Source organism: Cuculus canorus, chromosome 27 (assembly GCF_017976375.1).
Source record: "Cuculus canorus isolate bCucCan1 chromosome 27, bCucCan1.pri, whole genome shotgun sequence".
NCBI classification, from domain to species: domain Eukaryota; kingdom Metazoa; phylum Chordata; class Aves; order Cuculiformes; family Cuculidae; genus Cuculus; species Cuculus canorus.
This window is the reverse complement of record NC_071427.1, coordinates 292,623-320,575: the sequence shown is the minus strand read 5'-3', so window position 1 is coordinate 320,575 and position 27,953 is coordinate 292,623. Positions and strand designations below refer to the sequence as shown.

Genomic DNA, 27,953 nt, shown 5'->3' with positions numbered 1-27,953 from the left:
AAGCTGCACCAAATTGGATAAGAATCATTTCAATTAGCTTGTGAAGTGTTGGAACTTCCTGCAGCCGAGCTCCTGTTCCCGCAGTCTCTTGTGGCTGCAAAACCCCCGAAGCCAGAGTTAAATCAGTTCTCGCCAGGCCATCTGTCAGTGTGTTTGAGGGGAGTGCAGCCGAGTGGCACGAGTAGCCAGGGGAAGAGGGTTTTTTTCATTTTTTGCCTAGACAAGTTGATTTTATAAAGCTGATTTTGGGCCAAGGGAGGTTGGTTTTGCTGGTGATGCTCCTGTCCACCTGAAGCATCTTTTCTCCTGGAGATGAGCGGTTCCTTGCCTCTGATACCTTTCCTTCACCCAGGCAGTTGGTGTTCATTCCACATTTGGTACGTGTACAGCAGCAGACACTTAGAAGCTGGGAATGAAAGCAGCTTGTGGTAATTATCACAAAATTAAAGATAATCTCCTGCTCTGGAATTGTGACAAAGTGTAGAAGAGAGATTAGTCCAGTAGGAGAGCGGTTGCAGCCGTGGCAGGGAGAGCGTAGTCTCCTGGGCTGGGGCCCTCTGGGCCGCATTCTCTTCCCAGCAGTTTCCAGTGTTCAGCCTGGAGCAGCGTTTGCCCCTTTGGGTTCCTCTGTGGTCGTGAGTCGCTGCTCCAGCTCTTGCCCTGAACTTTTGGGAGCCAAGTGCTCCCTTGGTGCTGTATCCCCTGCTCCCATAGCCATCATGGGGCTGTTTGTGGAATGACCATAAGATTGCATTGTCTTGGGGCAAATAATGGATTTTTCAGCACAAACCCTGCTGCGGACTTAGCCGTGTCCTGGGAGCGGCGTGCCAGTGCCGTCCTACAGAACCGGAGGGAGAGATGGGGCTTCAGGACCTCGCCCACGCAGACGAGAGATGGGCTGAGGGATGTGAACTCTGATGGGTGATGGAGGGAAGACACTGTGCCAGCGAGGCGTCCCTGCCCCGCTTGCCTCTCGCCCTCCTGTTTGAGGTGGGATTGCATGGTGCAGCTTGCATGGAGGGAATGGGATTTCAGACCTTGCAGTCCTGAGATTCTGTTCCTGGTGCAAAACTTGGACACCCGAGAGCACAATTTAAAACAAACCAACAAGAAGTGAATGTTCCCGTGCTGCTTCTGCCGAGCTGTGGGACTCAGGGGCTGCGTTGTGGTCAGTTCCGGTGCTCTGTTGATCAGACCCATTTTGCACCAGAGCATCCCCTGTTTGCTGAGACCGGATTGGGAGGTAACCTCAGCGCTTCTGGTCAAGAATGATTTCATCCCCCACCAAGGGGGGTTGTTGAGGTTTCTTGGTTTTTTTGCTTCCCAGTGCCTGCAGTATTTCCTGAAATGTAATCACTGCTTGTACTCCAGGAGCTTGAGCTGTTACACCAGTTATATCATCGTAGCTCCCCCTTGGCCAAATAGGGAGGTGCTGGGCTGAATCCTCTGGGGCTTTTCCTGCTCTCCCAGCAGGGCTGGACATCTCCTGCTTCCCTGGCAGAGGGGCTAAGCCCCCACCTTGAGCATAGCTATCCCTTTTGAGTCGCAGGATTTGAGCACTAGGAGGTGGTTGTGTGATCCACCCATTGCCTTCGAGTGAGGAAAAGCTGACGGCTGAGAAGAGCCTTTCTTCTTCCCAGCCAAAGCTCTCAAGCTCTGCTTGACAGCGTCTTGTGAATTTAAGCCCTTTCTAAAGGCCTCTGGGTTGCTTAACAATCTGCACTTGCAGGAACGCTGCAGACAGGCTCAGGAGTGCAGGCTCGTACCTGGAAACGGGTGGCCTTCAGCCCATCCCTTGGGTTTGCATTCTGTGCAGGCAGGGGTCTCTCCTCATGCCTGGGCTCTGCACGCAGAGGCAGCGGTGGAGCTGTCCTGTGCTGCTGGGATCCGGGGGAGCTGCTCCTCTGAAGCAGCTTTGGATCTGTGTTCCTGGTGGCTCTCCAGAGGGAGCCTGTGGTCCCATGTGTGAGGCTCTCTGCAGGGCAGCCAACACCTCGCAGGGCCAACGGCAGAGGAGCCTGTTCTCACTGTTGCCTAAAAATAAGGAACTCCTTGCAAACTTGGGCTCATGCGAGGGAGTGAAAAGGTGGCCCCGTGTCAGAGGACGGATTGGGCCCCTGTTTCCAGCTCTGAGGATGCATATGAAACCTCTAGGTGAAATCCTGATTTCTCATTGTTGGCTGCAATGGTGGTGGTTCCTCCCAGAGGCAGTGGTAGAGATAAATGATGCATTCATTTCTGTGCTATATTTGGACATCAGATTCTATAAATAGACTTAATTATCAATACAGTTTGTCAAGTGCCTTCTGAGCAGCTCAGAAGCAGCGTCATGAATGTCTCTGGGCAATGTACAGACCTGACTCCCTGGTGCAGGGTGGACCTGGCCTTGTCATGCAGAGGGGTTTATGAGAACTCTCTCTGTTGAAGCCTCTAGGAACCATTATTGCTCAGAAAAATGGGGTGTCTGTGTTCCTGAATATGGAACTTTGGGTGACCCCTGTAACTTAGGCCTCCTGCGCTGGGAAAACTGAAAACAGAGCAAAGTCAGCCGCTTGTAAAGGCGTTCCCGCTTGCTTGAAAGAGCAAAGCATCAGGCAATTTTCTCAGTGGGCTTTTCCTGCTGTCTCTGCTGTTACTGATGCTCTTCCCTTCTCTCCTCAGGTCTGGCACCGAAGAAGGCAGCCGTCACCGAGGTGAGATGTGTAAAGCTGGCCTTGAAAATTCCTTATAGAGAAATGAGAGCACAGAGCTCTATCAGACATCTCTTCCTGACTTTTTTTGAGCAAAGCTGGATTTAGAAATACGTTTAAAATTACTGAAAATCTGCTATCTGTTGTTAGGGAGAAAGAAAATCAGTGGCAGGTCCATGGAGACCCTGGGTGGCATCACAGTCATAGAGGGGATGTGAAGGGATTGTGTGCACCACGTGGCCAATTTCAGTTGCGTGATTCATGTCTGTATATGGCTGAGGGTACCTCTTCCACACCAGAACCTGAGGGTGATAAACAGAAAATCCATATGCTGGGCATCACCAGGGCCCTGTGTTTGGCCTCGCCCTCTCCTGGGAGCTAGTCCTAGTGGCTGCAGTTTGTGAAGACATAAAATGGGAACATCTCAAGGGACTGATCTTCTCTCATACATAATCCAGGTCGCAGGTTGCTGAATCACTGTTACCTTCTGGAGCAAAACTCCTTGCAGTTGGCAGCAGGGAATCTGGTAGGAGGATCTGTGCCTGAAAGCTGTTCGTGCAGCCCACACTTTTGGTGTAGGGCTCTGTGTTCAAATGATGTTTGTTTGATCAGATTTTCTGACATAGCCCATGACATTGCTGGCCTGGGAGGAGCAGCGTTTTTATATGTGAGGAGCAGAATCCTCCCATTGAGCTCCCAAGAATGTAAGAAGGAAGCTTAACTTCTGTGAAAGTTGATTACTTTGTTCCACGCATAAATAGCACCATTTTCTTTTGCCTTGGAAGTATGGTCACAAGTAGAGGGAGAGATTGTGGAAGACACTGCTATTGCTGCACTTCATCTCATGGCAGCCACTTAATCAATACCTGTGTCTGTTAATCATTTTGAGAGCCACATGGCGAGGCAGGACTATACAGCTTGAGCTTGTGTGTAATAGGATCCAGCTTGTCAGCTGGAAGCTGCAAGGGAAGGATGAGCTGAACTGCTAATCATGGCTATGTGGAGAAGGAAGGCTCTGCTGAGGGGTTAGAATGGAGTAAGAAATAAGATTTTTGAAGGAGAAATCAAACTGCCCCTTAGTACTAGGAGTAGAAGCAGTTTGACCAGAAATAGCTGCAAGCTCCTGATTAAAAGCTGAAACACAAAGAACTTCTGTAGTCAAAGCAGCATTGTACATTGTCTGCTACAGACATCGGTTCTGAGAGATGAGTCTGTGTGGCACTCGAGAGAGACAGTGATAAAATGCTGTCACTTGGGAAGTGACCTTGGCTCTCTGCTCACTGCTTAAAGGAACATCCGAAGCCTGGCTGTTCTCTGCTGTAACGAACCCCCAGATGCTGCTAGTGGCTTGCTGGCAGGTTTAGCTGCCCCCTGGGCTCCACACTCCGCTGGGCTGGCGGGAGAGCTGGGGAGGAGGTGAGCTGTCACCTTAGGGTGGAGTATGGAGGCGTTGCACTTCAGCTGTGTTGAACTCCACAAAACACAGTTGTGACAGCTTGTTTGAGGGTGCAGAGGCAATGCTCTCTCTCCTGGATGAGCAAGAAGAGGCGCAGGTAGACTCAGAGGTAGAGGAGGAGGAAATGGAATGGGAGTGAGTTTGCACTTATTCTGAAGTGCTGGCAGTCCTGTAGCATTCCTGTAAAATCTTTCTGAAACCTCAGGAAGAGCTGTTATTGCTGTTCACCTGCGTGAGCTCGTTCTTTGAATTGTAAACAAATGGACTTGCTTAAATGGATTATCTCCACATGAGTGCAGGAGTGGGGCTGTGCTGTCCCTGTTCCCTGTCCCATCCCTGTTCCCTGTCCCTTGTTTCTCCAGTTAAGCGCAAAGTACCAGTGTTGACACCTGAGGACACGGGGTTTTTAATGATAAACTTCTCTCACTGTTTGATTTAATACAGCACTATTTTATATCAATGAGAAACCTCAGTCAAGCAGCTGCTGCGGGATCGTGGCAAACGGATCTTTCCTGACCGCAGCATTTTCAAGGACCGTGCCTGGTTGATGTTGAGGGTGACAGATGAAGAGTTTGGGTATTCTAACTCTCCTTGTCTGGAGGGGTGGGTGTATAATTCAGTCGGCGTTGGTCAAGGCTTGCAGGTCTGTTAAACTGGTTGCACTCTGCAGATATTCTCTGGTAGTGGAAAGCGACCCCTCTGTCTGCTCTGTTCTTGTCAGCCAGGTCAGCTGCTGCTCTGGGCTTTAGCCGTGCTCTCTCCTTGCAGGGACCATCGCTTCCAGGACAGCCTGGCCAAGGAAAGAAAATCGGCCATCGAGGCGTGGATGCTTCTGGTGAAACCACCTACAAAAAGGTCTGGGTTTGTGGAGCAGGGGCTGGCGGCTATGGGTGGTGGGCTGAGGGGCTGGTGGCCGTGAGCGGTGGGCTGAGGGACTGGGGCCGGGGGTCAGCAGCAGCACAGCCAAGCTCTCCTGGCTCACTGTGTTCATAGCTGCCAATCTGGTTTAGATTTTATGCAGCACCCTTGTACTGTATAATCTTGCAAATGGCAAACCTTCTGGATGCCTTAATCCATCTCCTCCACAGGGGGCTGAGGTGACCCTACAGAAGCCATAGACATTGACTGTGTTGTAATATAGGCGATGTTATCATGGTAAGCTGCTGGGAAGTGCTCGCTGACAGCTCTTTTCTTTCTGCCAGACCACTTCATCCACTCTGAAGGGGGCCATCCAGCTAGGGATTGGATATACGGTTGGCAATCTGAGCTCCAAGCCAGAGAGAGATGTCCTGATGCAGGACTTCTACGTCGTGGAGAGCATTTTTTTCCCAAGGTAAAGGAGATAGGGGAAACAAAACAAACGGTTGAGTTATTCCTTTTCCTCTCACTGATCTTTCAAGAGAGCTTCCATCTGTCTTCACATCAGAGTTAAATGCCCTGAATGTTTTAAGTCCATTCCATCCATTCCATCCAAAGATCACAGTGGGAAGCGTTAGATTCTGCAGCATACTGGCTTGCAAGGGAGTGCAGTGTGAGATGCAGTACTGTGCACTTGAGTTTGTGAGCCCTTCTGCCTGCTTCTTTTTCTACCTGTCCATCTCAAATTTATTCCACAAAATTATACCATGAAAGATGAAAGAAACTCATTCTGGTAGCTCGAATAATTTGTGAATAAACAAAGCTCATCAAATTTCTATTCTCTGTGTAAATACATTTGGCTTGGCAAGTTGTTGTTCATTGTGCTCTTTGGAAATAGATTTTGGCAGATAATTTTAAACCTGCTTTCCTGTTCTCCTGCTACAGAAGGAAGATATCTCTGTTGTTGTTGTTGTTCCTAATGTGTCTTTTTGCAAGGTTCAGTTCATCCAAGTGTACAGTAGCCTTGATGTGGCTGTACGTATCTGGTTAAGGGTCATACCAAGGCCCTGCTGATGTCACATCTGTTCTGTGCAGCGAAGGCAGTAATCTCACCCCGGCTCACCACTACGCTGACTTCAGGTTCAAGACCTACGCACCAGTGGCTTTTCGGTATTTCCGAGAACTCTTTGGGATTCGTCCGGATGATTACTTGGTACAGATGTATTTTTTTATTTCTTTGTCTCTCCTTTATCGAGATAGGCCAGAGTAACACAAGGCAATTGCCCCTAAATCAAGGCTGTCAGCAATTCTTGTCAAAAAGGGACAGAAAAGAATTGAGGAATGGAGATGATCCAATGGCTGGAGCACCTGCCATACAAGGATAGGCTGAGAGAGAGGTGGGGTTGTCCAGCCTGGAGAAGAGAGGGCTCCAAGGAGACCTTAAGAGCAGCTTCCAGTACTGAAAGGGGCTCCAGGAAAGCTGTGGAGGGGCTCTTGATCAGGGAGGGCAGGGATAGGACGAGGGGGGATGTTTTTCAGCTGAAAGAGGGGCGATTGAGATGAGACCTTAGGGAGGAATGTTTTGCTGTGAGGGTGATGGAGACCACGGAGATGGTCTGAGGGCTGGAGCATCTCTGCCGTGAGGACAGGCTGAGAGAGTTTGAGTTGTTCAGCCTGAAGAGAAGGCTCCGGGGAGACCTTAGAACAGCTTCCAGTACTTAAAGGCGCTCCAGAAAAACTGGGGAGGGACTTTTTACAAGGGCCTGGAGTGACAGGACAAGGAGGGATGGGTTTAAATTGGAAGGGGGAAGACTTATCTTAGACATTAGGAAGAAATTCCTCATAATGAAGGCGGAGAGGCCCTGGTCCAAGTTGCCCGGAGCAGTGGTGGCTGCCCCATCCCTGGAGGTGTTCAAGGCCAGGTTGGATGGGGTTTTTAAGCTACCTGATTCAGTGGGAGGTGTCCCTGCCCATGGCAGGGTATGGAACTGGGATGGGCTTTAAGGTTCCTTCCAACCCAAACCGTTCCATGATTCTATGAACTATTCTGATCCCAGCAAGGATTGGGAACAGGCTGTGGATTTAGGGTCTCTGTTCAGTTTTGGAGGCAATTCAGTGACAGCCACAGCATGACCAGCACCATTCAGTCCAAGACTTCATTTGCTAAGAAGTAGCTGCCTGCTTCCACTGTAGTGAAAGGAACTGATCTGCATACAGCGTGTTCTGTGTAAGCTGTGCAATGGGGTTCCCTCTCCGTTGCTTGTGACAATAACTTACTGTGTTTACAAGCGAAAGGAGCTTGTTCTGCTGGGTGCAACCCTGTAATGTCCCCTGAGACTAAGAGCACAAAGATCAGAATTCTTCCTTGTATACTCACTTGAGAGCTGTGTGAGTGTAGTTATTTTAATCGTCTTACAAAGACAGAATAAAACACAACTTGTTCTTGTGCTTGGAAAGCTCCTCAGAGCTGGAAAGGCTGGGTTTGAAATACCCGTAGTACAGACTGTTTGGGCTTGGAGTACACTGGGGCTGAATTTTTCCCCTTGCCACATGTGCTCTTTATGAAAGTATGCTTGTTGAACCAGGGAAGGGAACACATCCAAATGGGCACGTGCCCTCCACCTCTAAGAGCCCTTTCCTTTGGCTGTAGATCGGTGTCCAGCTGCCATTCCTCCTGTGAGCAGGAACAAGTCTGAGCCTTTGCAGGGTTTGACAGTGGCTGTGGTCCCTGTCTGGGCCATCCGAGGTGATGCTGCCTGATTTGATGAGTGGCTCATAACTTGGGTAAGGCAAAAAGCCTGCCTCAATTGCAAAGGTTACGGCTCTGATTTGTTGTTTCTGCTTCCCCGATTCTTTCTTGCCTGCCACAGCAGCAAATGCCTTTAATTATGCATGAGATAATTAACTTGATCAAGTTTTGGATCATTAATCTGTACAGTGCTGAAAGCTATTTTCAGTATGTAATGATGTACATTCGATTTATTGCTCTGATTGTCCCTCACCGACCCTACCTCCCCCTTCCCACCTTACCTCTCGCTGAGGTGGCTCTGAGTGATGCTGCCCTGAGCTCACCCATGCAGTTATCCTGGAGTAGGTTCCACGCTTGCAAAGGGCACGTGCGTGCTTGCTCTTTGTTTGTTCCCTGCTGCTAGGCATGTCCTCATCTGGGGACCTGCTTTTTGCCTGCTGATGTCTGGAAATGTCCTCCCAGCTCAGTCCTCGTGCAGGGCCTCGTGCTGTGCTTGCGCAGCACTGAGCCCATTCCTCTTTATTGGACACCTGGAGTGACGCTTCTCGTGTTTCTGGCAGGGTAGGGGATGGTGAGGTGTGGCTGTAAAAACCCTCTGTAAGGGGGAGCATGAGGCCAGAGGTGGCTCTGAGAACAGCCAGGGTGCTGCGTTCCATCTGGTGCGGTGATGGGTGGTACCTTGAGCAGACTGTCCTGTCCCTTAAATCCCATCTTCCAGTCTGCACTCACAGTAATGTGCTGAAAGAAGCCTAAATGTGATACACACACAGTGGGAAAGAATAAGATGTCATTATGAAGCTTGGATGTAACTGAAAGCAGATTATTAGCTTGATTCTGAGCAGCTGGGATGCTCTGAACTGTAATTTCAGCCTCTAATTGTAAATTGTCCATGAGCTTTACTGCTTAGACCCAACCCATAATGCAGATAGTTCTGACCTAAGCTTTGCAACCCCTTCATCTCGCAGGGAGACAGCAAGCTGGGGAAGGTCCTCAGAGGCATAGAACTTGATGTGCAATGAGTAATCATCTTTTTTTTTTTTTTTCTTTTCCTCCCTAGTATTCATTGTGTAACGAACCTCTGATAGAGCTGTCAAACCCTGGTGCCAGCGGCTCTCTCTTCTATGTCACCAGCGACGATGAATTCATCATAAAAACCGTGATGCACAAGGAGGCTGAATTCCTACAGAAGCTCCTTCCTGGCTACTACATGGTGCGTTATCGCCCAGTGCCTTGGACCCAACCAGGGTTTGTCCTGGCAGCTTTTCTGTCCAGAGCTTTGCTCAGGGCGTCCCCTCCACCTGGGTTTCTCCTGGCCTGCCCACCGTGTACGGGACAACCTAACTGTGTGTCACAAAGCCAGTCCCAGAGCCCACATCCTGCCCGTTATGTGCCAGCTCTGTGGGTAAACTTGAGGCAGATAATTGTGCCATGGCTTGTAGAAGTGTTCTGGCCTGAAAATGGTTTCCCAGTGTGTGTTTCTGGATGTCATTTTTCCAGCACTAATTTGTTCTTCTCTCAGGACGATGCATCTGCCTGGCCTGCCTTTGAGGCTAGCTGTTGATTGCAATAACGCAACTGCCTTGGGTTTGTGGGAAAACCACTGCTGTCCCTGGGTATCTCCCGCGTCTGCTGTTTAACAGAGTTACTCCGAAGGCAGTTGCTGGTTATTCCGGCTGCCGCTGGCTGCAGTACTGAGCTACAGACTGGTGTCAGCCAGCTCTGCACATCCAGTCTGCTGCAGGTAGTTGGTACCCAAGTCTCGTGGCGAGCAAGGAGATACCAAACCCAGAGGGCTGGCGTGTGGTGCGAGTCGTAAACCATAGCATCATAGAATCATGGAATGAATCTCTTCTCCAGGCTGGACAACCCCAATTCTCTTAGCCTATCTCCCTGCCTAACAGTGAGGAAGGGTCCAGCTCTATAGATGAGGGCACAGAATTTCTGTTAGAACTACCCAGGGATCTGTTTATTGTCGAGATGCTGAGGAGAAGGTGATGGCAGGCAGTGTTAACGCTGCCCCATCCACGTGCCTGTTGCGGTGGGTTGGATTCATGTGATCAGACAGCTTTCAGGAAAATACTTGTTCAATATTTACTGGGGAAAATTTGCCAAACAGGGACAGGGTGTGGGGTATCTGTACATAACAGAGAGGCAGCGTGGCCAGCAGGTTGAGGGAGGTGATTTTGCCCCTCTATTCCTCTCTTGTGAGACCTCACCTGGAGTACTGTGTCCAGTTCTGGAATCCTCAACATAAGAAGGATATGGAGCTCTTGGAACGGGTCCAGAGGAGGCTACAAAGATGATCAAAGGGCTGGAGCACCTTCCATACGAGGACAGGCTGAGAGAGTTGGGCTTGTTCAGCCTGGAGAAGAGAAGGTTTAGAAGAGGAGATCATAGAGCAACCTTCCAGTACCTGAAAGGGGCTACAGGAAAGCTGGAGAGGGGCTGTTCATAAAGGTTTGTGGTGACAGTACGAGGGGGAACGGGTACAAACTGGAGAGGGGCAGATTTAGACTGGACATTAGGAAGAATTTCTTCCCCATGAGAGTGGTGAGACACTGGCCCAGGATGCCCAGGGAAGCTGTGGCTGCCCCATCCCTGGAGGTGTTCAAGGCCAGGTTGGATGGGCCTTGGGCAGCCTGAGCCAGTGGATCCATCGCAGGGAGGTTGGAACTGGGTGATCTTTAAGGTCCCTTCCAGCCCAGACTATTCTATGATTCTTGGACAGGAGCTTTCTTGGAAAGTGTTACCTGTTGCCTAATATAAGTAGTAAATCAGGTAGAGGGAGTGGATGGGTGTGGAGTTGCACTGTTGTCCTGGCCTAGTAATCAGTGCAGTGAATCAAACACAGCTTACCTGTCTGGGGCAGAGTTATGTGCGACCTGTTGTAGCGTTCCTGTGTTCGTGGGTTACTGTGGTGCTGACGTGCAACCTCTCTGCTGTTCTTGGGAAGCCCACACAATGTAAAAGGAAAGACATTGAGGGGCTGGAGCGCGTCTGGAGAATGGGAACGGAGCTGGGGAAGGGTCTGGAGAACAGGGGTTATGAAAGACAGCTGAGGGGACTGGGTTTGTTTAGGCTGGAGAAGAGGAGGCTGAGGGGAGACCTCATCACTGTCTACAATTGCCTGAAAGGAGGTTATGGTGAGGTGGGTGTTGATCTCTTCTCCCAAGTAACAAGTGATAGAACAAGAAGAAATGGCCTCAAGTTGCGCCCGGGGAGGCTTGGAGTGGATATATAACAAAAACTACTTCTCAAAAAGGGTTGTTCAGAGCAGAGGCTGAGGCTGCCCAGGGAAGTGTTTGAGTCCTCATCCCTGGAGGGATTTAAAAGACAGGCAGATGATGTGTTCAGAGATCTGGTTTAGTAGTGGATGGGTACAGTTGGACTCTATAATCTCAAAGGTCTTTTCCAAACAAACAATTTGATGATTCTCTGAAAGGAGTCTGTGGACAGGATGCAGAGTAGTTTCACCCTGAGTTACTTTATAGCCTGACAAGTGCTCCTTGTGTTCCGTCTCGTCTGCCTCTGTTTCTTTTAGCCTGCATTGTGTTGAAGAGCACGCTCAGAGAGGGTTCTCCCTTGTGCCCAGTGAGGTGAGGAGGGGCATGAAATGTTAATCCAGCCATGGTTCTGCTGTCTGTCAGAACCTGTCAGGGCTGAACTTTCTGTCCTAGCGTGCAGAGATGTTGTTTCCTTCCCAAATTTTCCCAAAGCTGAACATGCAAATCACGCCTGTCATGTCATTCCTAATAATATTACTGCCTAAAAAAAGGACATGACAGCAGAGCAGGATATCCATGTTCTTAGGCCAACTGGGTCTTGTAAAGCTTGTCTGCAAAAGGAAGAGAAAATTTATGTTCGGTTTTTTTTTTTTTTTCCCAAAAAACTCCATGTCCCTGGTTTATTCTGGGCCAGGGAACGGCTCTTGATTTCTGACACTTCTGAAGAGAAGAAGAGAGGTGTTATTTTTAAACTTGAAGTTCCCACTTATTGTGTTTGTTTCTCTTCCAGTTTGCTTTCCCATTTTAGCTGCTTTTGATGGGGAAAGCAGGGAATTTCTGGACTTGGTTGTTTGCCCAGGGCGTGCTGTACATCCCATTCCCTGTATTCAAGGCATAGTAGTGTTTTCAGGTCATCAAGCCACTGGAATGCAGGGGTTGTCAAACGTGTAAAGTTCAGAAACTCTTGGTGAAGAAACCCTGGTCCGTCGCCTCCAAGATCTATTGGCATGTGTTGTGTCGAACACAGCAAGGGTCTTGTGCTGAAATGACTGTTCCTCATGTTTTTTTCCAACCGTACTGCAGAACCTGAACCAGAACCCACGGACGCTGCTGCCCAAGTTTTATGGACTGTACTGTGTGCAATCGGGAGGGAAAAATATCCGTGTGGTCGTGATGAACAACATTCTGCCTCGTGTGGTGAAAATGCACCTGAAATTTGACCTGAAAGGCTCAACCTACAAACGCCGGGCATCTAAGAAAGAGAAAGAGAAATCCAGCCCTACGTACAAGGATCTAGACTTCATACAGGACATGCCTGAGGGCCTGATGTTGGATGCAGACACTTTCAGTGCATTGGTGAAAACGTTGCAACGAGACTGTCTGGTAAGAGGAGGGAGCTGGAGGAGGGCGTTAATGAAGATCTGGGGCTCTCAAGTGTGAGGAAGAGCAAATGATTCAGAACCTTGCTAATCTGCTAACTCCAAAGCAGGATAAATCCATTCTGTTGCCCTTTTCCTTGAAAGCAGAGCATTAGAGTTGGATCTCATGGCAGTGTCTGGGGACTAAGGCTGCTTTCCTTTGCCTGGTGCATCAAGTTGTGGCAGCCTGCTCACCTTGTATCTGGGCTGATGTTTTTGCTATACAAATACCTGGTACAACAGTGGTATTTGCAAGCCTTCAGCCCTCTGGGTTGATTGTAGAATGGACAAACTATGTGATCAGGTCCAGAGATGACTGTTGGTTGAGAAATATTCAAGCTCTGGCAAAGGAATTGTTAGTGAGAATCTGGGTGGGCTGTACTTGAGCTGCCGGCCTGATATTTTGTCTTTGTTCTTCAACTCAATACTAACCTGTAGGTGCTGGAAAGTTTTAAAATCATGGACTACAGTCTCCTGCTTGGGGTTCATAACATAGACCAGCAGGAACGGGAGCGGCAGTCCGAGGGAGCCCACAGCACGTCGGATGAGAAGCGTCCCATGGGGCAGAAGGCACTTTACTCTACAGCCATGGAGTCCATCCAGGGTGGGGCTGCCCGAGGGGAGTCCATAGACACAGATGACACGTAGGTGAAAACCTGGTTCTCTTGCACTGCTGGGAGGGGCAGGGGTGGAGGTTGGAGTAAAGAATTCCTAACTGAGGCCCTGCTGGAGCAAGCATCTCTCCTGGGGGTTACGGTACTGCTGCCTGAGTGGGAGGAACGGGGGAAGCTGGGGTGGGAAATGTTTCTATAAGATTCCTGCCTCACATCAACCACTTCTCAGGCCAGTCCGAAGGCTGTCAACTCCTGTAACAGCCTCTAAACATCCAGGCGTGGAGGAGAAACTAGCTCAGTTCTAGCTCAGCATCCAGGTACTGCAGTGGAAGTAGGGATCAGCCTGTCCCTAGGAGCTTTGTTCTCCATCTTCGGAATCCCTGACTGTACCCTGAGGCCATCCCAGTGCAGTTAACAAAGAGCAGTATAGTCTAGTGCTGGAGTAACTGGTGGAGCTGTGGGCTGGAGGTTGCCCCAAACTTGTCCTGTGCTGTGCCCGATCAATGGCTCTGGGTGTGCAGGTGGCTTTTGCGGCTGTTGCTCAGGCTCTGGGGCCCGAGCTTGCTAATGAACGTGGAGTTTGCTCTTTGTTGGTTTCTGAAACCAGCTGCTCCAGTCCTGGTAGAGAATGAGTCACGGTGGAGCCAGGACAACACTTTAATGTTTCCATTCTTTCAAGCAGCACCATTCCTCGCAGTGCCCTGCCTGCTACCTGCACATTATGTTGTGTGCTAGTGTGAGTGGTCACTGCACCTTTGGCAGGACTGAGTCAGTGTGGATGGGGCTGTAAACGCCTTCCTTAAAGGTTTGCTGCCCTGAGAGGCAGACGCACACACTGACCTGATAAATAATCTGATCCCCAGAATAAAATGTCCTGTAGCTTAGAAAAAAAACAATGTGGTGCTTCCTGGCCCTGGCAGAACTGTGGCCATGTGGTCCTGTGTGCATAGCTGGCATTTGGTGAGCCAGGCAAACAGAATCCCGGGAACACCCTGGGCCAGCAGGTGACTCCCCATGGTTGGACACCAAGTGACACTGTAGGTTTTATGTTGTCTGAGCGCCACGTCGCAGCCCTCTGCTCAGCACTGCCACCCTTCCCCAGGCCTCAGGGGGTCAGACCTGCTCTTCTGGAGGCTGCACTCGCTGAGCTTTTGTTTTACCTGCAGGATGGGAGGTATCCCAGCAGTGAACGGCAAAGGAGAGCGTCTCTTGCTACATGTAGGAATAATAGATATCCTTCAGTCCTACAGGTGGGTAACTCTGCAGCTGTCTGTCCTTTCATTGAGGTGCCAATGGCATCTTGGCCTGTATCAGAAACGGCGTGGTCAGCAGGACGAGGGAGGTGATTCTGCCCCTGTGCTCAGCATTAGTGAAGCCGCACCTTGAATCCTGGGTTCAGTTCTGGGCCCCTCGCTACCAGAAGGACATTGTGGGTCTGGAGTGTGTCCAGAGAAGGAGAACGGAGCTGGGGAAGGGTCTGGAGAACAAATCCTTTGAGGAGCAGCTGAGGGAGCTGGAGCTGTTTATCCTGGAGGAGAGGAGACTGAGGGGAGACCCCATCACTGTCTACAAGTGCCTGAAAGGGTGTTGTGGTGAGGTGGGTGTTGGTCTCATCCCCCAGGTAAGAAATGATGGGACGAGAGGGAATGGCCTCAAATTGTACCAGGTGAGGTTTAGATTGGACATTAGGAAAAATTTCTTCACCGAAAGGGTTGTCAAACACTGGAACAGCTGCCCAGGGAGGTGGTGGAGTCCCCATCCCTGGAGGGATTTAAAAGATGGACAGAACAGATGAGGTGCTCAGGGATCTGCTTTAGTAGTGGACTTGTACTTTAGTGCTTGTTCTAGATCTCACAGGTTTTTTCCCAACCAAACAACTTTTTGATTCTGTGGCATCTCTTTTAATACTGAATGAAAGCAGGAAGATTTTCTTCTCCTGGGGAGTTTGATAACAAGTAAGAAGGCCGCCTAACGCTGTCTGGTGATGCATGCTGGTGGCTGTGGATTTTTATCCCATCCTTGGTGACACGGAGCCATCTTTCTAAGAACTAATGAGTTGCTCGTAAAGAGGTTTCCTGACTCTGTGTCTAGGATGGGCAGCGCATCTCCAGGGATTGTCTGCCCCTCTTCCATCGCATCCTCCTTCGCTGTGGGGTTCCCAGGGAGTCCTGACATGACTGCAGAGACACCAGTGTGGTCAGCCAACCTCTCTTGGCTGAAGGAAAGCTACTGTGTGGCTCGAGGAGGGATCATTAGCAGCTCAGCGAGCTCTCCTGTGTGGTGTCTGAAAGGTGGGTTAGACATAAAGTACGTGCTTGAATCCGACTTTCTTTTTCTCTCTGCTTCTTACCTGGAATTAGGTTCATCAAGAAGCTCGAACATACCTGGAAGGCCCTTGTCCATGATGGGGTGAGTGCCTCTGCAAAGGCAGGAATTGCCCAGGCCTTGGCAGGATCACCTTCCTTGGCTGTGTTTATGCTAGTTGCTGCTGATTACCTTGCTATTTATAGTGCCTGAACTGGCACATTGAAGCTGATGAAAGGAATAGTTCTTGCCTCTTGTGCCTCCACAGCGGTGCAGGGCCACTTATTCACAATCAGGTTTCCTTGCTCATTCACCTCCTCGCATGCTTAGTGCTTTGCTACTGGCTCTCCTCCCCTGTTCCATCTGTTGTTTCCCTCCTTCCCATGGTACCAGGAGCCATACACACAGGCATTCGGGTACGTGTCGGGTATGTAGAGACAGCTTCAGTTTTACTATTCTAAACAAAAAGTGCAGGTGTTTCTCCTCCTCTGCTTGGTTTTGGTGAGACCTCCTCTGCTCGGTTTTGGAAAGTCCTGTGTGCAGTTCTGGAATCCTCAACATAAAAAGGATGTGAAACTGTTTAACGGGTCCAGAGGAGACCACAGAGATGGTCTGAGGGCTGGAGCACCTCTGCCATGAGGACAGGCTGAGAGAGTTTGGGTTGTTCAGCCTGGAGAGGAGAAGGCTCTGGGGACACCTTAGAACAGCTTCCAGTACTTAAAGGCGCTCCAGAAAAACTGGGGAGGCACTTTTTACAAGGGCCTGGAGTGACAGGACAAGGAGGGATGGGTTTAAATTGGAAGGGGGAAGACTTATCTTAGACATTAGGAAGAAATTCCTCATAATGAAGGCGGAGAGGCCTTGGTCCAAGTTGCCCGGAGCAGTGGTGGCTGCCCCATCCCTGGAGGTGTTCAAGGCCAGGTTGGATGGGGTTTTTAAGCTACCTGATTCAGTGGGAGGTGTCCCTGCCCATGGCAGGGTGTGGAACTGGATGGGCTTTGAGGTTCCTCCCAACCTAAACCATACCATGATTCTATGATTTGAAATATATGGAGACCCTTGGCTGAATTGTGGTGCCCATGTTGTGTGCAGAGGGTCCAGCTGTGCCTTGAACATCAAGTGGCAAAGCCAGAAGTTTCGTGTGTGTAATCAGGCCAATATTTGAAAAATCCAGGAAGTCTACAAAGGAATAAAATCACGAAAATCCATTATAAACTTACAGCAAGAATATAATCAAATGCAATCAAATCAAAGACGATGCTTTGGGCTTATTTATAGCATTAATCAGATCATTTCTGTTAAGCCCTTCCATTTTAAGGCTCCAGTGGTGCTAAATGTTGGAATGAAAAAAGACTGCATTAGTTGCTACAGAAATTCTACCTTGAGAGAGAATTTTAAAATGAAGCAATCGCTTCTTCCCTTTGTAGGACACGGTGTCAGTGCACAGACCCAGCTTTTACGCAGAGAGATTCTTCAAATTCATGACCAACACGGTGTTTCGAAAGAATTCCTGTAAGTACCTCAAGCTGTGAGGGAAGCCTTATCATAGTCCTGCTGCTCCAGTCCATGTGCAGAGCTGCCAGGCCAGAGTCTGAGCAGGCTTTTCCACTGTAACATGGAGGAAAGCAGGGGAAGAGCAGAGCCCTGTGGTCATCACGGTGTGCTTTGAGCTGCTCAGCTCCCACCTAGGAGCAATCCCTGCAGCCTAAGCCAGGCTCAGTTCTTTGGAGATGGCACTTGCAGAGCCTGGGGGTGTCCCTGTGCGTGTGCTGTGTCTCAGGGCAGGGACCTCCCCCTGTGAAGGGAAAGTGCCTATGGTGTGACAGGAGTCTCTTCCATCTTGTCCCCCAGCTCTGAAGTCGTCTCCCTCAAAGAAAGGGCGCAGTGCCTTGCTGGCTGTCAAGATGGCTGGTCCGACAGCCGCGTTTTCAGCCAGCCAGCTTTCCTCCGAAAAGGATGAAACGCAGTATGACCTTCGTGCAGCCAGGAGCTACCCCACACTTGACGACGAAGGTGATGGTCTCGTTTGGTGGCTGATGGCTGTGTGATCGCCCTTTCTTTCCTAGCAGTTCCTTAGGATCCTCCCCTGTTCTCGTCAAGTTCCCCGCTGTGCACCAAACACATCTTCCTTGATGGGTAGCTCTTCATTGCATGTCTTGCTGTGCTTTGCAGGTGCTAAACTTAATCAGGACAGGGGAGAAGGTAAGAGTATATTGTTTTGTGACAACATCAGCAGTTGTTTGATGGGGGGAGCAACATCTCTACATCAAAGAAGACCAAACCCCTTTGCATCACTGTGTGGTTCTGCAGTAAAAAAGGTCACTATGTGGCTACTGCCAACTGGCAGCGGCCTTCATAGCCCAAAAGTGATAATAAAGTTGATTTTTCCACCTCCCTTTAAAAAAGAGGGGGACTAGGAACTGCAGGACTCTAATGATGGTGTTTGGGCATTTGTTAAGGGGCAAGATCTTGCCACTGAAAAAATGGTGAATGGCTTGGTTTTCTGCTGCCTTTTTGCCACTTCCATCTGGGCTGTATTTAGAGATGAGGCGTGAAGTACAGGCTCCTCAAGTGCATAGGTGTTATACCCATGCAAAGCAGTGAACACTCGATTCATCTCTTAATTCACTTGGATATTGATCTCTGGTGATCCAAGCTTTTAATCCAGCTTTGGGTACCAGTGAGATGTCTCCATTGGCGTTACATTTCCTGTAGCCTCTGTCTGTCGTGCTGAAAATGGTGCTTCCTGGCTCTCCCTAGAGGATTCCTTGGGAGAAGCTGTTGCATTCATGAACCCAGCTGAACTTCTGGCCTGTTTGTGGTTTTAAGTGATGGGTCCCGGTGAGGGTGTGCAGGTTGGTGGTGGGACAGCCTCACACAAGGCTGGTGTAGGGAAGGTGTTGCTGTTTGACTTACTCATCTCTTTCTTCCTGCATCCCTCCTGCCCTCCACTCTGGGCCAGCAGGCAGGCCAGACCTGCTACCCTGCACACCTCCTTCCTTTGAAGAAGCTACCACGGCCTCCATAGCCACGACACTGTCTTCAACGTCTCTCTCTGTTCCCGAGCGATCCCCTTCGGAGACCTCTGAGCAGCCCAGGTACAGGTGAGGACAACACTCATCCCCTGCTCCCACTGGAGTGAAGTGGCTGCCGTTCCTCTTCGTGCCGCCGATCCAGGCTGCCTTACGCTCTGGAATGCTAATGACCGATTTTAATTAAATCTCTCCTGGGAGCAAGCAGACACAGCTTTGATGGGATTAATTATTGCTGGGAGAAGTGTCAGCTGTTAAGTAGAACATCTCCCTCATGGGGTGGGGTGTTAGATTTGGGGGCAGTGTAGGATTTCTGTCTTAAATGCTCCTCAAGCTCTGCTTTTCTGGTTTCTTTCTGCAGGAGGCGCACACACTCCTCAGGGCAGGATGGCAGGTGAGAAATGGGTCTTAGCTGTTGTGCGACTGCACAGAGACCTCATGGTTGTCCTTTTGCAAAGTCTCTTGGAGCACTGAATGTGAATTTTGCCAGTCTAAGATTTTAGTGTGGTCCTGTGCAGGAGCATGAGGTTCTTTCTCCAATTGAGTGATCCCTGTTTCTTACACAGAATTTTCCTTACAAGCAGATCTCTCAGTGCCTTGCAAGGAATCTGACATCTTACCCTGACATCTTACCCCTGTTACTTGATGGGAAAGGGGACAACTGAGTTGTCCAAATTTACCCACCCAACCAGCACCAGAATCCAGATCCTTCTCTGGGTAAGCGAACCTTAACAGCAGGAACTTTCCTCTGTCCGTCTGCCCACCGCCGAGGTGCGGTGGGTGGGAATATGGTAGAGGACTTCGATTTCGTGAGCACCCTTAGTCCCCAGAGAAGCAGCATCCACTATTTTCAGTAATTCAGGCACTTTGAGGGTTTTTCCCCTCCTTTGGTGATAGGTGGCTCAGAGCCAAGGGCAAGGTAGGACAAGAATGCCTTGCTGCATAGGGATGTCTGGATTTAGAGCCTTGTGTCGGGTATGTTTTATCTTGTATGTTTTTGCACTGGTGAAAATGACCCCATTGCCTGCGTCAGCGGGATCTGCACGAGGCCGCTGCCTTCGTTGCTGACCCTGCCCTGGCTTTCCAGGACATCTTGTAAGCAGTGTAGGCGCAGACTCTGAAATGCAAATCAGAGACTCAGTGTTGGGCTGTGCCATAGCCCGCGGAGCTGCTGGACAGGCTGATGTCCTCTCTCCCTGCAGTGTTTGGTGCTTCAGAGGAAGGCAAGAACTTTTGGAAGATGAGGGTTTGCACCATCTTGTTCCTACCTTTTAGTGACTCACTGAGCTTCAGACCGCAGACACTGAAAAAAAACCTTCCCATGGTCTTTCTTAATGAAAATCCCTCTGGATGTCACTGAATTGATAAATTCCTGTCACTGGAGGGTGAGATTGATCTGCTTGCTGTTGATCTGCAGTGTCCAGAATCTGTGAAGCACCTCACCTCCTGTAGAATGCATTGCCTGAAACTGCGGAAAATGGGAGACTCCAAGGGCAGGCATCAGTGGTGGGACCTCTCTGGCAAAACTCACTAGTGCTACTCCCAGCTCCCCAGGTCCCTGATGGAGGGAGCTGCTGCAGGATGGCACTGCTGAGCCAGGAGAAGGTCAGGTGAATGGAAAGACTGTCCCTGGACTATATAGGGACTTCAGTGTCTTGGTCCGAAGGGGATCTGCCTGTCACAGATTTGCCACGACTGCAAACGTCCCACCCAAGCGTGGCTGTCTGTGCTGGTTTTTGCCTGGTTTTCCATTCCTGGTGCTCGTGCCTCCGCTTGTCCTTTCCAGGGAAGCAGGGACTTGGGTGTTTGTGGAGTGTTCTGTGACCCCTGGTGAAGGCCAGAGCAAGAACAAAGTTATTGAAGTGTGAATTTGTATTCCTGAGATGAAATGAAAAAGACCTTAGCCAGTTTGCTCAGGAATGTGTCACACCTCTCATTATTCTTATCTGCGGCGGGATTCCCTCTGGCTTTCTGAGACCCACCTCTGCGAGGAGGATAGGAGCGAGATGCCTGGCACTGGGCTGGGCAGGAGTGCCGCCTGCTGGCTCTGGCTCTGGGCCAGGGGCAGCGCTGAGCAGGACAGCACTGCCGGGAAACCCGGAGCTCACCCGTTCCCCAAGACTGTGTCATTGGCTTGGCAAGCACCTACCCCTCCTTCCCATGAGAACGATGGAGCCAGCCCCACTGGCACAAGCAATTACTTTGATTGCACAAGGTATTAAATTGAAGACTGTCAAAAACAGATCCTGAGCGTGCTGATAAATCCAGTGTGAACCCTGGAGCATGCTTGAACAGCTTCAATGCATTGGGAGTCTCAGAAGAGGTCAGAAGCTTTGGCTCTTGTGCAGCTTATAGATGCAGGTTTTACCCAGAGCTCCCTATGGATGCAGGTTTTACCCAGAGGCCAGTTCTCCTCTTTCCTGTCCTGCTCCCTTTGACACTGCCCATCTTTCCTGCAGCACTGGCTAATTAATTCCTTTCCTCTTCTCCTCTTTTCCCACCTCCTTAGTCTTAAGCACTGCGATCTGACATGACTGACTCTTTTGCCTGAGAGTTTTGGTTATCCAAATTCTCAGTCCTGGGAGGTCTGATGGCTCCACCTGAGCTGAAATCAACAGCTCTGTCTGTGCCAGGAGCTCGGTGTCACGAGGGCTGGGGCAGAGCAGCACAGCTCGCTCCAGTGGGAGGCTGCAGTGTGAGAGGCTGGGCTGACTCAGGACAGGTTCAGGCTGACCTAGAATTGAGGACTGTGCATAACTAGTGCCCAACTGAGCCTTTGGACGTGTCTCTCTTCGATTTCCAGGTCACACGAGGAGGCGCGGGTTGAGGAGGAGCTTCAGCAGATCAGTGTCGAGTTGGAGCCCAAGTGTGATGTTGAGATCGTAGCTCCTGAAGAAGAAGACAAAGAGTGAGTGTTACAGAGTGCTGGGCAGCTTTGCAGATCCCTACCCGGTGTCATTTGGTCTGTGGCAACTTATGCTGGAGACTTTGTAGGGTGCCAGCTTTCCTGGAGGGACAGTTGCTCCCCTGGATGGCTCCTTGAAGTGGAGCGCTGTTATTTCTGACTTGATCTGATCTTTCTGGGTGCAACAGCTGAGCACCTTCAGCTTCTCTGTAATAAATCAGCCTTGCTTGCTCCTTTTCCGATCACAGTGACTACGCTTTGTCATTTCTTCCCCCTCCAGAGAGGCAGCTTCTTCAGCCTGTGCCATTGTAACGTCCACAGCTACAATCGAGGTGGAGACAGCCAGCCAGGCCTCGGAACCAGCCAGCCAGGCCTCAGATGAAGATGACGTGCCAGTCACAGACATATACTTTGTAAGATCCCTTCTCCGCCTGGCCTGCTAGGGGTGTGATGGGAAAGGCTGGGTGAGGCTGTACCGGCCTAGATTTCTGGGGCCAGGGCAGCGTCTGCCCCCTGTCTTCCTTCTTAAGACTGGATGGGTTTTTGGATGCAGAGAACTGGATTAAGCCTTGGAGCTCAAAGCAGCATCGAGCAGGGCTCAAATGGGTGGCACTGCTACTGTGGATGTAGCTGTGGGTGTGCTGCTCTGCTTCCGAGCACAAATCCTTAAGGGCTTATCTAGGCCCCAATGTGTTCGCTCCTGGGAGAAGCCAAGGTGAATGTAGGTGCAACCAAGGTTCTTCCTTCCTCAGCCAGAGAGCCCGGCTGCTTTCTCAAATACAAACGTGCCGCAGTGGTCTAGAGCCAGAAGGGAGGTAGGGCTGACCTCGGGCTCTGGTGAACTCTAGCTTTTCCTTTTCCTGCAGGCAGATGTGTTAGTTGATGCAGTGGAAATCTAGTGCTGAGACGAGGGAGTAAGTGAGGTGGTTGCGGTTGGCAGCAGAGTGCGGTGGAGCCTGGCGCTGTGTTCCTCAGTCAGCTCTCAATATCTGAGCAGCTTCTGCAGACCAGAGCAGAGTTTTCAGCAAGATGTCCCTGCCCTGGGTGTTCCCAGAGCAGAGCTGACCCTGGAAAGCTTCCACATGCCTGGGCACTGGAACCTTCTCGTTAAAAGAGGTGCTCAGCTCCTCCCTGCTCCAGCTCATTGCTGTTGGTTCTACAGTGATGGAGATGAGATAAGCCCTTGTGATGAGCTCCTTCAGGCTAACCTAAAAATGGCAACGTTTGCCTTTCTCTGTGCTTGCGTGACTCTGCACAGCTGCTCACTCCTTGCCAAGTAATTCTAAGACTCATGGGAGCTGTGGAAGGAATCAGTTCCATTTTCAAAGCATATCTGTTTGGGTTTTGATGCATGCCATTCAAAACACAAACAGCTCCCTCTAACGCTGGCTGTTCTTTCTTCGCCTGTGGATGGCAGCTGTGTGCAAGCTGCCTGCAGATTACAGCCCGCTCCACGGGCGAGTGTCTTCTAGCGAGGGTCAGCTCCTCTTCTTCCCTGTCCCTGGGCACGTGGCCTGCCCTCAGCTTGAGGGGCAACTCTCTATCCAGAGGAAACCATCTGTGTGCAGTGTGTGCTCACAAAGCGTGACTGACTGCTCATCAGCATTTCAAACTTCATCTGAGTCCTTGGGTTTTGCATTAAATGTGTGTCGTGTGCTGTGGAGTGTTTGTCTCTGCTGGGATGAAGGGAAAAGCTGACTTGGGTTCCCACAGGCACTCTCCTTGGAAAAAACACGTGAGCTGGAGCTCAGGTGAGGCTGCACCAGAGTGGGCTTGACCCACAGCTGCTCGCTTGCAGGAGCACGCCAAGGGCGACAGTTGGATGCTGCCTGCAGAGGATAATTTGTCAAGTCCCTGGGGACTGTGATCTGATCTTGGGAAGTCTCCAAGCACTTTATCCTCCCATTCACCCACAGAGGGATAAAAGTGCAGAGATTGTAGCAGGCCATGGGTGCTGCTTTTGCCACGCACGGCATTCCTGCCCGCTTATCTGTTCAGGCCTGGAGTTGCCCAACCCCTTGGTTTTTTGCTTTCTCTTTCATACTCTCCTTCACATCATCCTTTATTTTTTCCTCTGTTTCCTTTCTCACTTCACTTGCCCCGGGGCCATCCAGTTCACAGATGGGAGGTACTGGATTTACTCGCCCCGCCAGCGCAGACTCCGAACCACCTCGCTTTCCTCTGGGATTGTAAGTGACCGTGCTAGCATGTAGGGGAGCAGAGCTGCAGCTTTGAAACACTGGGGCCACCACTCCGTTCCCCTTGGGTACTATGGCTCTGTGTTGTGTGGCTGTTAGGAACCAGCCTTGCAGGAACCCGGGAAGCACATGGAAATTGCACGCATGGGATCTCCCTGTAGGACCTCGCAGGAGCACGTGCTCTGCCCTGCTTCTCTGCACGCTGGGGACACAGGTCCTGCGTGGAGCTGCAGCATTGCCCAGCCCTTGGGCAAACCTGCAAGCACTAGCCCTGGCCTGAGGCCTCTGAGCCTTCGGAGGTGACCGTTAGGCTGGTGCCCTTGGCCTGGGAAGCCAGATGGGGTTCCCAAGAGACCATTAAGATGTTTTGAAGCTGCTTAAACTCCAGTTGCAAACAGAACCTTCTAGGCTTGTGGCTGGCTATCTTTCTGGTGGCTGGGATGGTGAGCAGCTCGTAAAGCCAAATGAGTTAGGAGTTGCTGCTGGGTTAGGGATGGTTTCTGCTCTCCAGCCCTTCTCAACGTCACCGACGTGCTCCCTCCTCACTGCAGAGTTTCCATAGGCAGTGAGGGTTTTCTTTTCCTTCTCAAAAGATGTGGGGAGACAGTTGAGCATTTAGGGGCTGAATCCAGAGCTCAGGCTGCTCGAGCTTTTTTATTATTTCCCTTCTGAGGCTTTGGGAAAGCTTTATTCTTGGAGGTAATGGCAGTGCTGTTAGAGCCTCAGCACAAACATTTGTATAGTGTGCTCCTCCCAACCTCTGCCTTTTTGGTACCAGGCAGGGGAGCACTGGAGAGGGCATCAGGCAGGGCACATGGGGAAGCAGGAGTATGCTGATGGCATGAGGAAAGTGCTGCACCTACATGGTCAAACAAACAAGCCCTCCTGGCAGCTCTGCCTGCCCTCTCAGCTGGGTTCAGCTGCCCCAGCACAGGGAGGGTTAATACAAGCACCGGATGCTCCTTTATCTCCCTTCTTGGTTTGCAGCCCAGCAGCTCCCACAAGCATCTGAGCTCCTAAAAGGGTCTGAAAGAGTCTGGCTGGAGCATGTGGTTCAGTCAGGATGGATGAAAAACAGGATGTGGGGCAGGCTTTATGCAGCGTTGAGCTTTCCTGCATCTCTAGCAGTGCCCTGTAAGAAGCTCCCGGCAAGGGTTTCTCTTCCCTCCATCTTCCCAGCCATCTCTGCTAATGCAGCTGCAATTATTGATGTGATTCAGCATGCAGAGCCCAGTGCTTCAAAGCTCCTCTGGCTTCTTATAGTTCCTTGTACATTGTAGACCGTGACACTTGGTTCCTAGGCTGGGATGCCCCCAGTACCCAGTTCCATTTCTATTCCTTTGCAAACCCCAGTCTGAGTCGGAGGGGATGGCTCTCTCTCTCTCTCTCTGGGAGCACCTCTGGAGCCAGAAGAGCCTGTTTGCAGTGGAAGTGGGTCCCCCAGGGAGCACTGGAAGCAGACACCAGCCTTGCCTGGGTTTCTGTGTGCTGTATGAGCAGCAGAAGCATGGTTTGTCACACCAGCGTCCAGTGCTGTGACAACTGGCTCCCGCGACACACGTACCCCTTCCCTTTCATTCTGTCCAAGATCCAGTTGTGTTTTGCCTCCTTTGTCATACGTGTTCCCATCACCCCACTGTCTCCAAAGCTCTCAGTGATGGTTTCCTTTCTGTGGCCACCATCCACCATGGTCCCACCCACCCATCAGCTGCCTTGCTTAGCCTGCAGGGAAGGGGGAAGGCACAGCAAATCAGACCAGGTGTCACTGTGTAAAAGCCCTCCTGGACACCAGGGACCCCAGCTTGTAGCACGGACAGGGCTCTGGAATCAGGAGGTTGAGAGCTGGGAGTGGGTTGCAGGAGCCAAGAGCTCTGTCACTGCCCTCAGGTGAGTCACTTCCCAAGTCTCTTGGTTTCTCTGGAGCCGGGGTGATACTCTGGCAGGGAGCTGAGGGTTCCCTGGCATCTCAAAAGCTCTAGAAGTCTGTCCCTGCAATAGGAGAGGTTGTGCCATCCCCACTGCAGCTGGAGCAGGGTCCAGGGTCCCGGCTTGTAGGGAGCAGGTATGTACTGAGGATGAGGAAGGCTCCTCTGCTGAGAGCTGGCACTGAGTTCGGTTCTTTCCCTCCAGGTGGACAGCTGTTCTTACTGTTATTGTTTCCTACTCTTTTTATTTTCTCCTTTTATTTTTTACTCTTCTCTCCTTTGCTCCCTGCTCTGCTGCTGCTCTCCTTGCATTCTCCCCGCCGTCTCTGGCCACTCTGGCAGCCGACAGACGAGAGGAGTTGGGTTTACTCCCCGCTCCACTATAGCGCTCAGCTCCACTCTGTCTCCGATGAGGAGAGTGATACAGTAAGTGTACAAGAAACGTGTGCTGGGGGCCTGGTGGGTCAAGGTCGTTGCGTTCCCTCCGTAAAGTCAGCTTGCAGAGGGAGCCGCTGTGGCCTCTGCACAGCGCGGGGCTCTTGCACAGCTGCGGCAGAGCCCCGCTGCATCTCGGAGCAGCTCTGTGGCAGCAGGCAAGATCTGCACCAGCAGAGACCCAGTCTGCTCAGCAAGCGTTATGCCTTGTTCCAAATCATTGGGTGCAGTGAAAGCTTTGGGGAGCTGAAGTTCTCCAGTGGTGTTGTCACTACTCTAGGATGCAAAACCTTCTCTGCACACTGGTTTGGATTCTGGGGAGTTGGCTGAACGCAGGGCGGGTGCTTGGGTCTTGACTCTTTTCTTTGTCTCTTGCAGTAATCTCTATGCAGACACAGAAGCCCCAGAGAGCAGCAATTCCCTCTGCAGGTCGATGTGTTCCCTCTTTGTTGATGCAGCCATTCCAGTGGGATGGGGAAGAGCTTGCTGACACCAGTATTGCTGCACTGCAGGATCCTGGGCACTGCATTTCAGAACGGAGCAAAACTATAACCATGTATTTCTACTTCTCCCAGATGTGGGCAGCAAAGAACCCACCCACTCGCCTGCAGCTCCCAAAGGAGACATCCAGCTGGGTGTAGAGAATCCTGGGTAGTAACACAGTGTTTTCCAGACATGCACTACCGTAGCTACCTGTCCATGTGTGATACTGTGAACCTTTTTAATTTTTTACTCATGTATTTATTTCTTTTATCTTTGCACAGAGACAGCACAAATGTGCTTTTTTAAACATTTAGTTTACTGCACTTTTCTTTTTTTTTTTTTTTTGGTCATATATTTGTGCATCAGAAAGGAGCGTGAGCCCTCACTGGAGAATTGGTAAGAGCACGTTGCTGGGGAGGGCAGGGAGCGGAGTGGCTTCACTCGAGGCAGCAGCATGGTCTAACCAGCTGATGGAGTCGGGAGGTTTAAGGCTGTCCAGACTCTGCCACTGTTTTGCTGCGTGACCTAAGGCAAGTCACATAACCACTCTGTGCCTCGGTTTTCCCCTGTGCTGATGGGTGTGCAGAACCCACTTCTGTTAAAGCACTTAAACCCTGGGATGAAAGGTGCTATGTAAATGCAGTGTATTCAAGGCCATTGACTAGAATTGCTCCCATGTCACAGTAGTCCAAAGTAGCCATGCCAATTTAGTTGGATTCCAAACTCGCTAGTGACTTCTCTTGATCTGTAACACTGTGCGGGGGAAGCAAATGATTCCTGGCAATGGTGACGTGGTCACCTCAGCCCTCCTCCCGACGTTGTGATGGGTTCTGCCTTCACCACGTGCTGCTCTGCTGCGTCACCCTATCACTCCGTGCTTGGAGTCCACGCTTCATCTTTTACTGGCTGCCGCACTGCCGCCTGCTGTGGGCATGGACAGATGAGAACTGGGCACCTCCAGGGACCAGCCACGCCACGAGTTCCCTGCTCTGCCCAGGCCCAGATGTGGCTCCTCCAGACACCGCAACCTACTGAAGCCACTTAGCACCTCGCATGCTCATGGGTGCATCTGACCGCCCAGTCCTTGGGGGTCACGAACATGGGGTTCACACGTATCCTCCTGTGCCTCAGGGCGGTCGGGGAGGCATGCGCACGTCTGCACACACTGGAGGCCAACACGGAAGCCTGGCACTTGCTCCCAACTACGCCGGGCGGTGGTGTGTTCATGGACTCTGTTGGACAAAATGCTGGGTGACTGCGATGTCTCCTGTGGTAACGTCTGCTGTTGGAAATCACTGCTTTGGGTGTCTTTGAGTTCGCTTTTTGAGGGCTGCAGGCATTAGGTGAGAGGATTTGGTGTCACGGATTAGTGTTTGAGCTACACTCAGCCCGCTGTCGGCAGGACACATGCCATAGCATTTTCTTGAACTCTAGCAATCCCATCCTCATCTTCCAAAGAGAAGAAAGGAAAACCTTTAGACCAGAAGGAACCAGGTCTTACCCATGTGCTTTATGAGCCTCGTTCGAGAAAGAGGATGAGAATTTCTTTATTCTCATTACAATTCAGACTGTCCTTGGGATCCCTTGTAGAGGAGTGGGAGGACCCTTCTCTTGGGGCTCAGTCCCCCCAGTCTGTCTTCACAGTGGCACTCAGGGTGGGTG

At 50.8% G+C, this 27,953-nt stretch overlaps 1 protein-coding gene across 8 annotated transcripts in view; it reads left to right on the top strand.

Moving 5' to 3' along the window:
- Positions 1–27,586, top strand: part of PIP5K1C (phosphatidylinositol-4-phosphate 5-kinase type 1 gamma) — a 51,127-nt gene extending 23,541 nt beyond the window's left edge. The window contains exons 2-20 of one of the 8 annotated variants that reach the window (XM_054049846.1): positions 2,663–2,693; positions 4,915–5,001; positions 5,349–5,479; positions 6,100–6,217; positions 8,811–8,963; positions 12,061–12,360; positions 12,834–13,039; positions 14,176–14,259; positions 15,370–15,418; positions 16,741–16,825; positions 17,165–17,326; positions 17,486–17,515; positions 18,279–18,417; positions 18,707–18,739; positions 21,149–21,253; positions 21,531–21,663; positions 23,365–23,439; positions 25,716–25,799; positions 26,187–27,586. In XM_054049846.1, the coding sequence (XP_053905821.1) occupies positions 2,663–2,693; positions 4,915–5,001; positions 5,349–5,479; positions 6,100–6,217; positions 8,811–8,963; positions 12,061–12,360; positions 12,834–13,039; positions 14,176–14,259; positions 15,370–15,418; positions 16,741–16,825; positions 17,165–17,326; positions 17,486–17,515; positions 18,279–18,417; positions 18,707–18,739; positions 21,149–21,253; positions 21,531–21,663; positions 23,365–23,439; positions 25,716–25,799; positions 26,187–26,189 (2,008 nt within the window). In that variant the 3' untranslated portion in view covers positions 26,190–27,586. The other 7 variants (XM_054049847.1, XM_054049848.1, XM_054049849.1 and 4 more) reach the window with 7 other exon arrangements.
- The last annotated feature ends 367 nt before the right edge of the window (positions 27,587–27,953 follow it).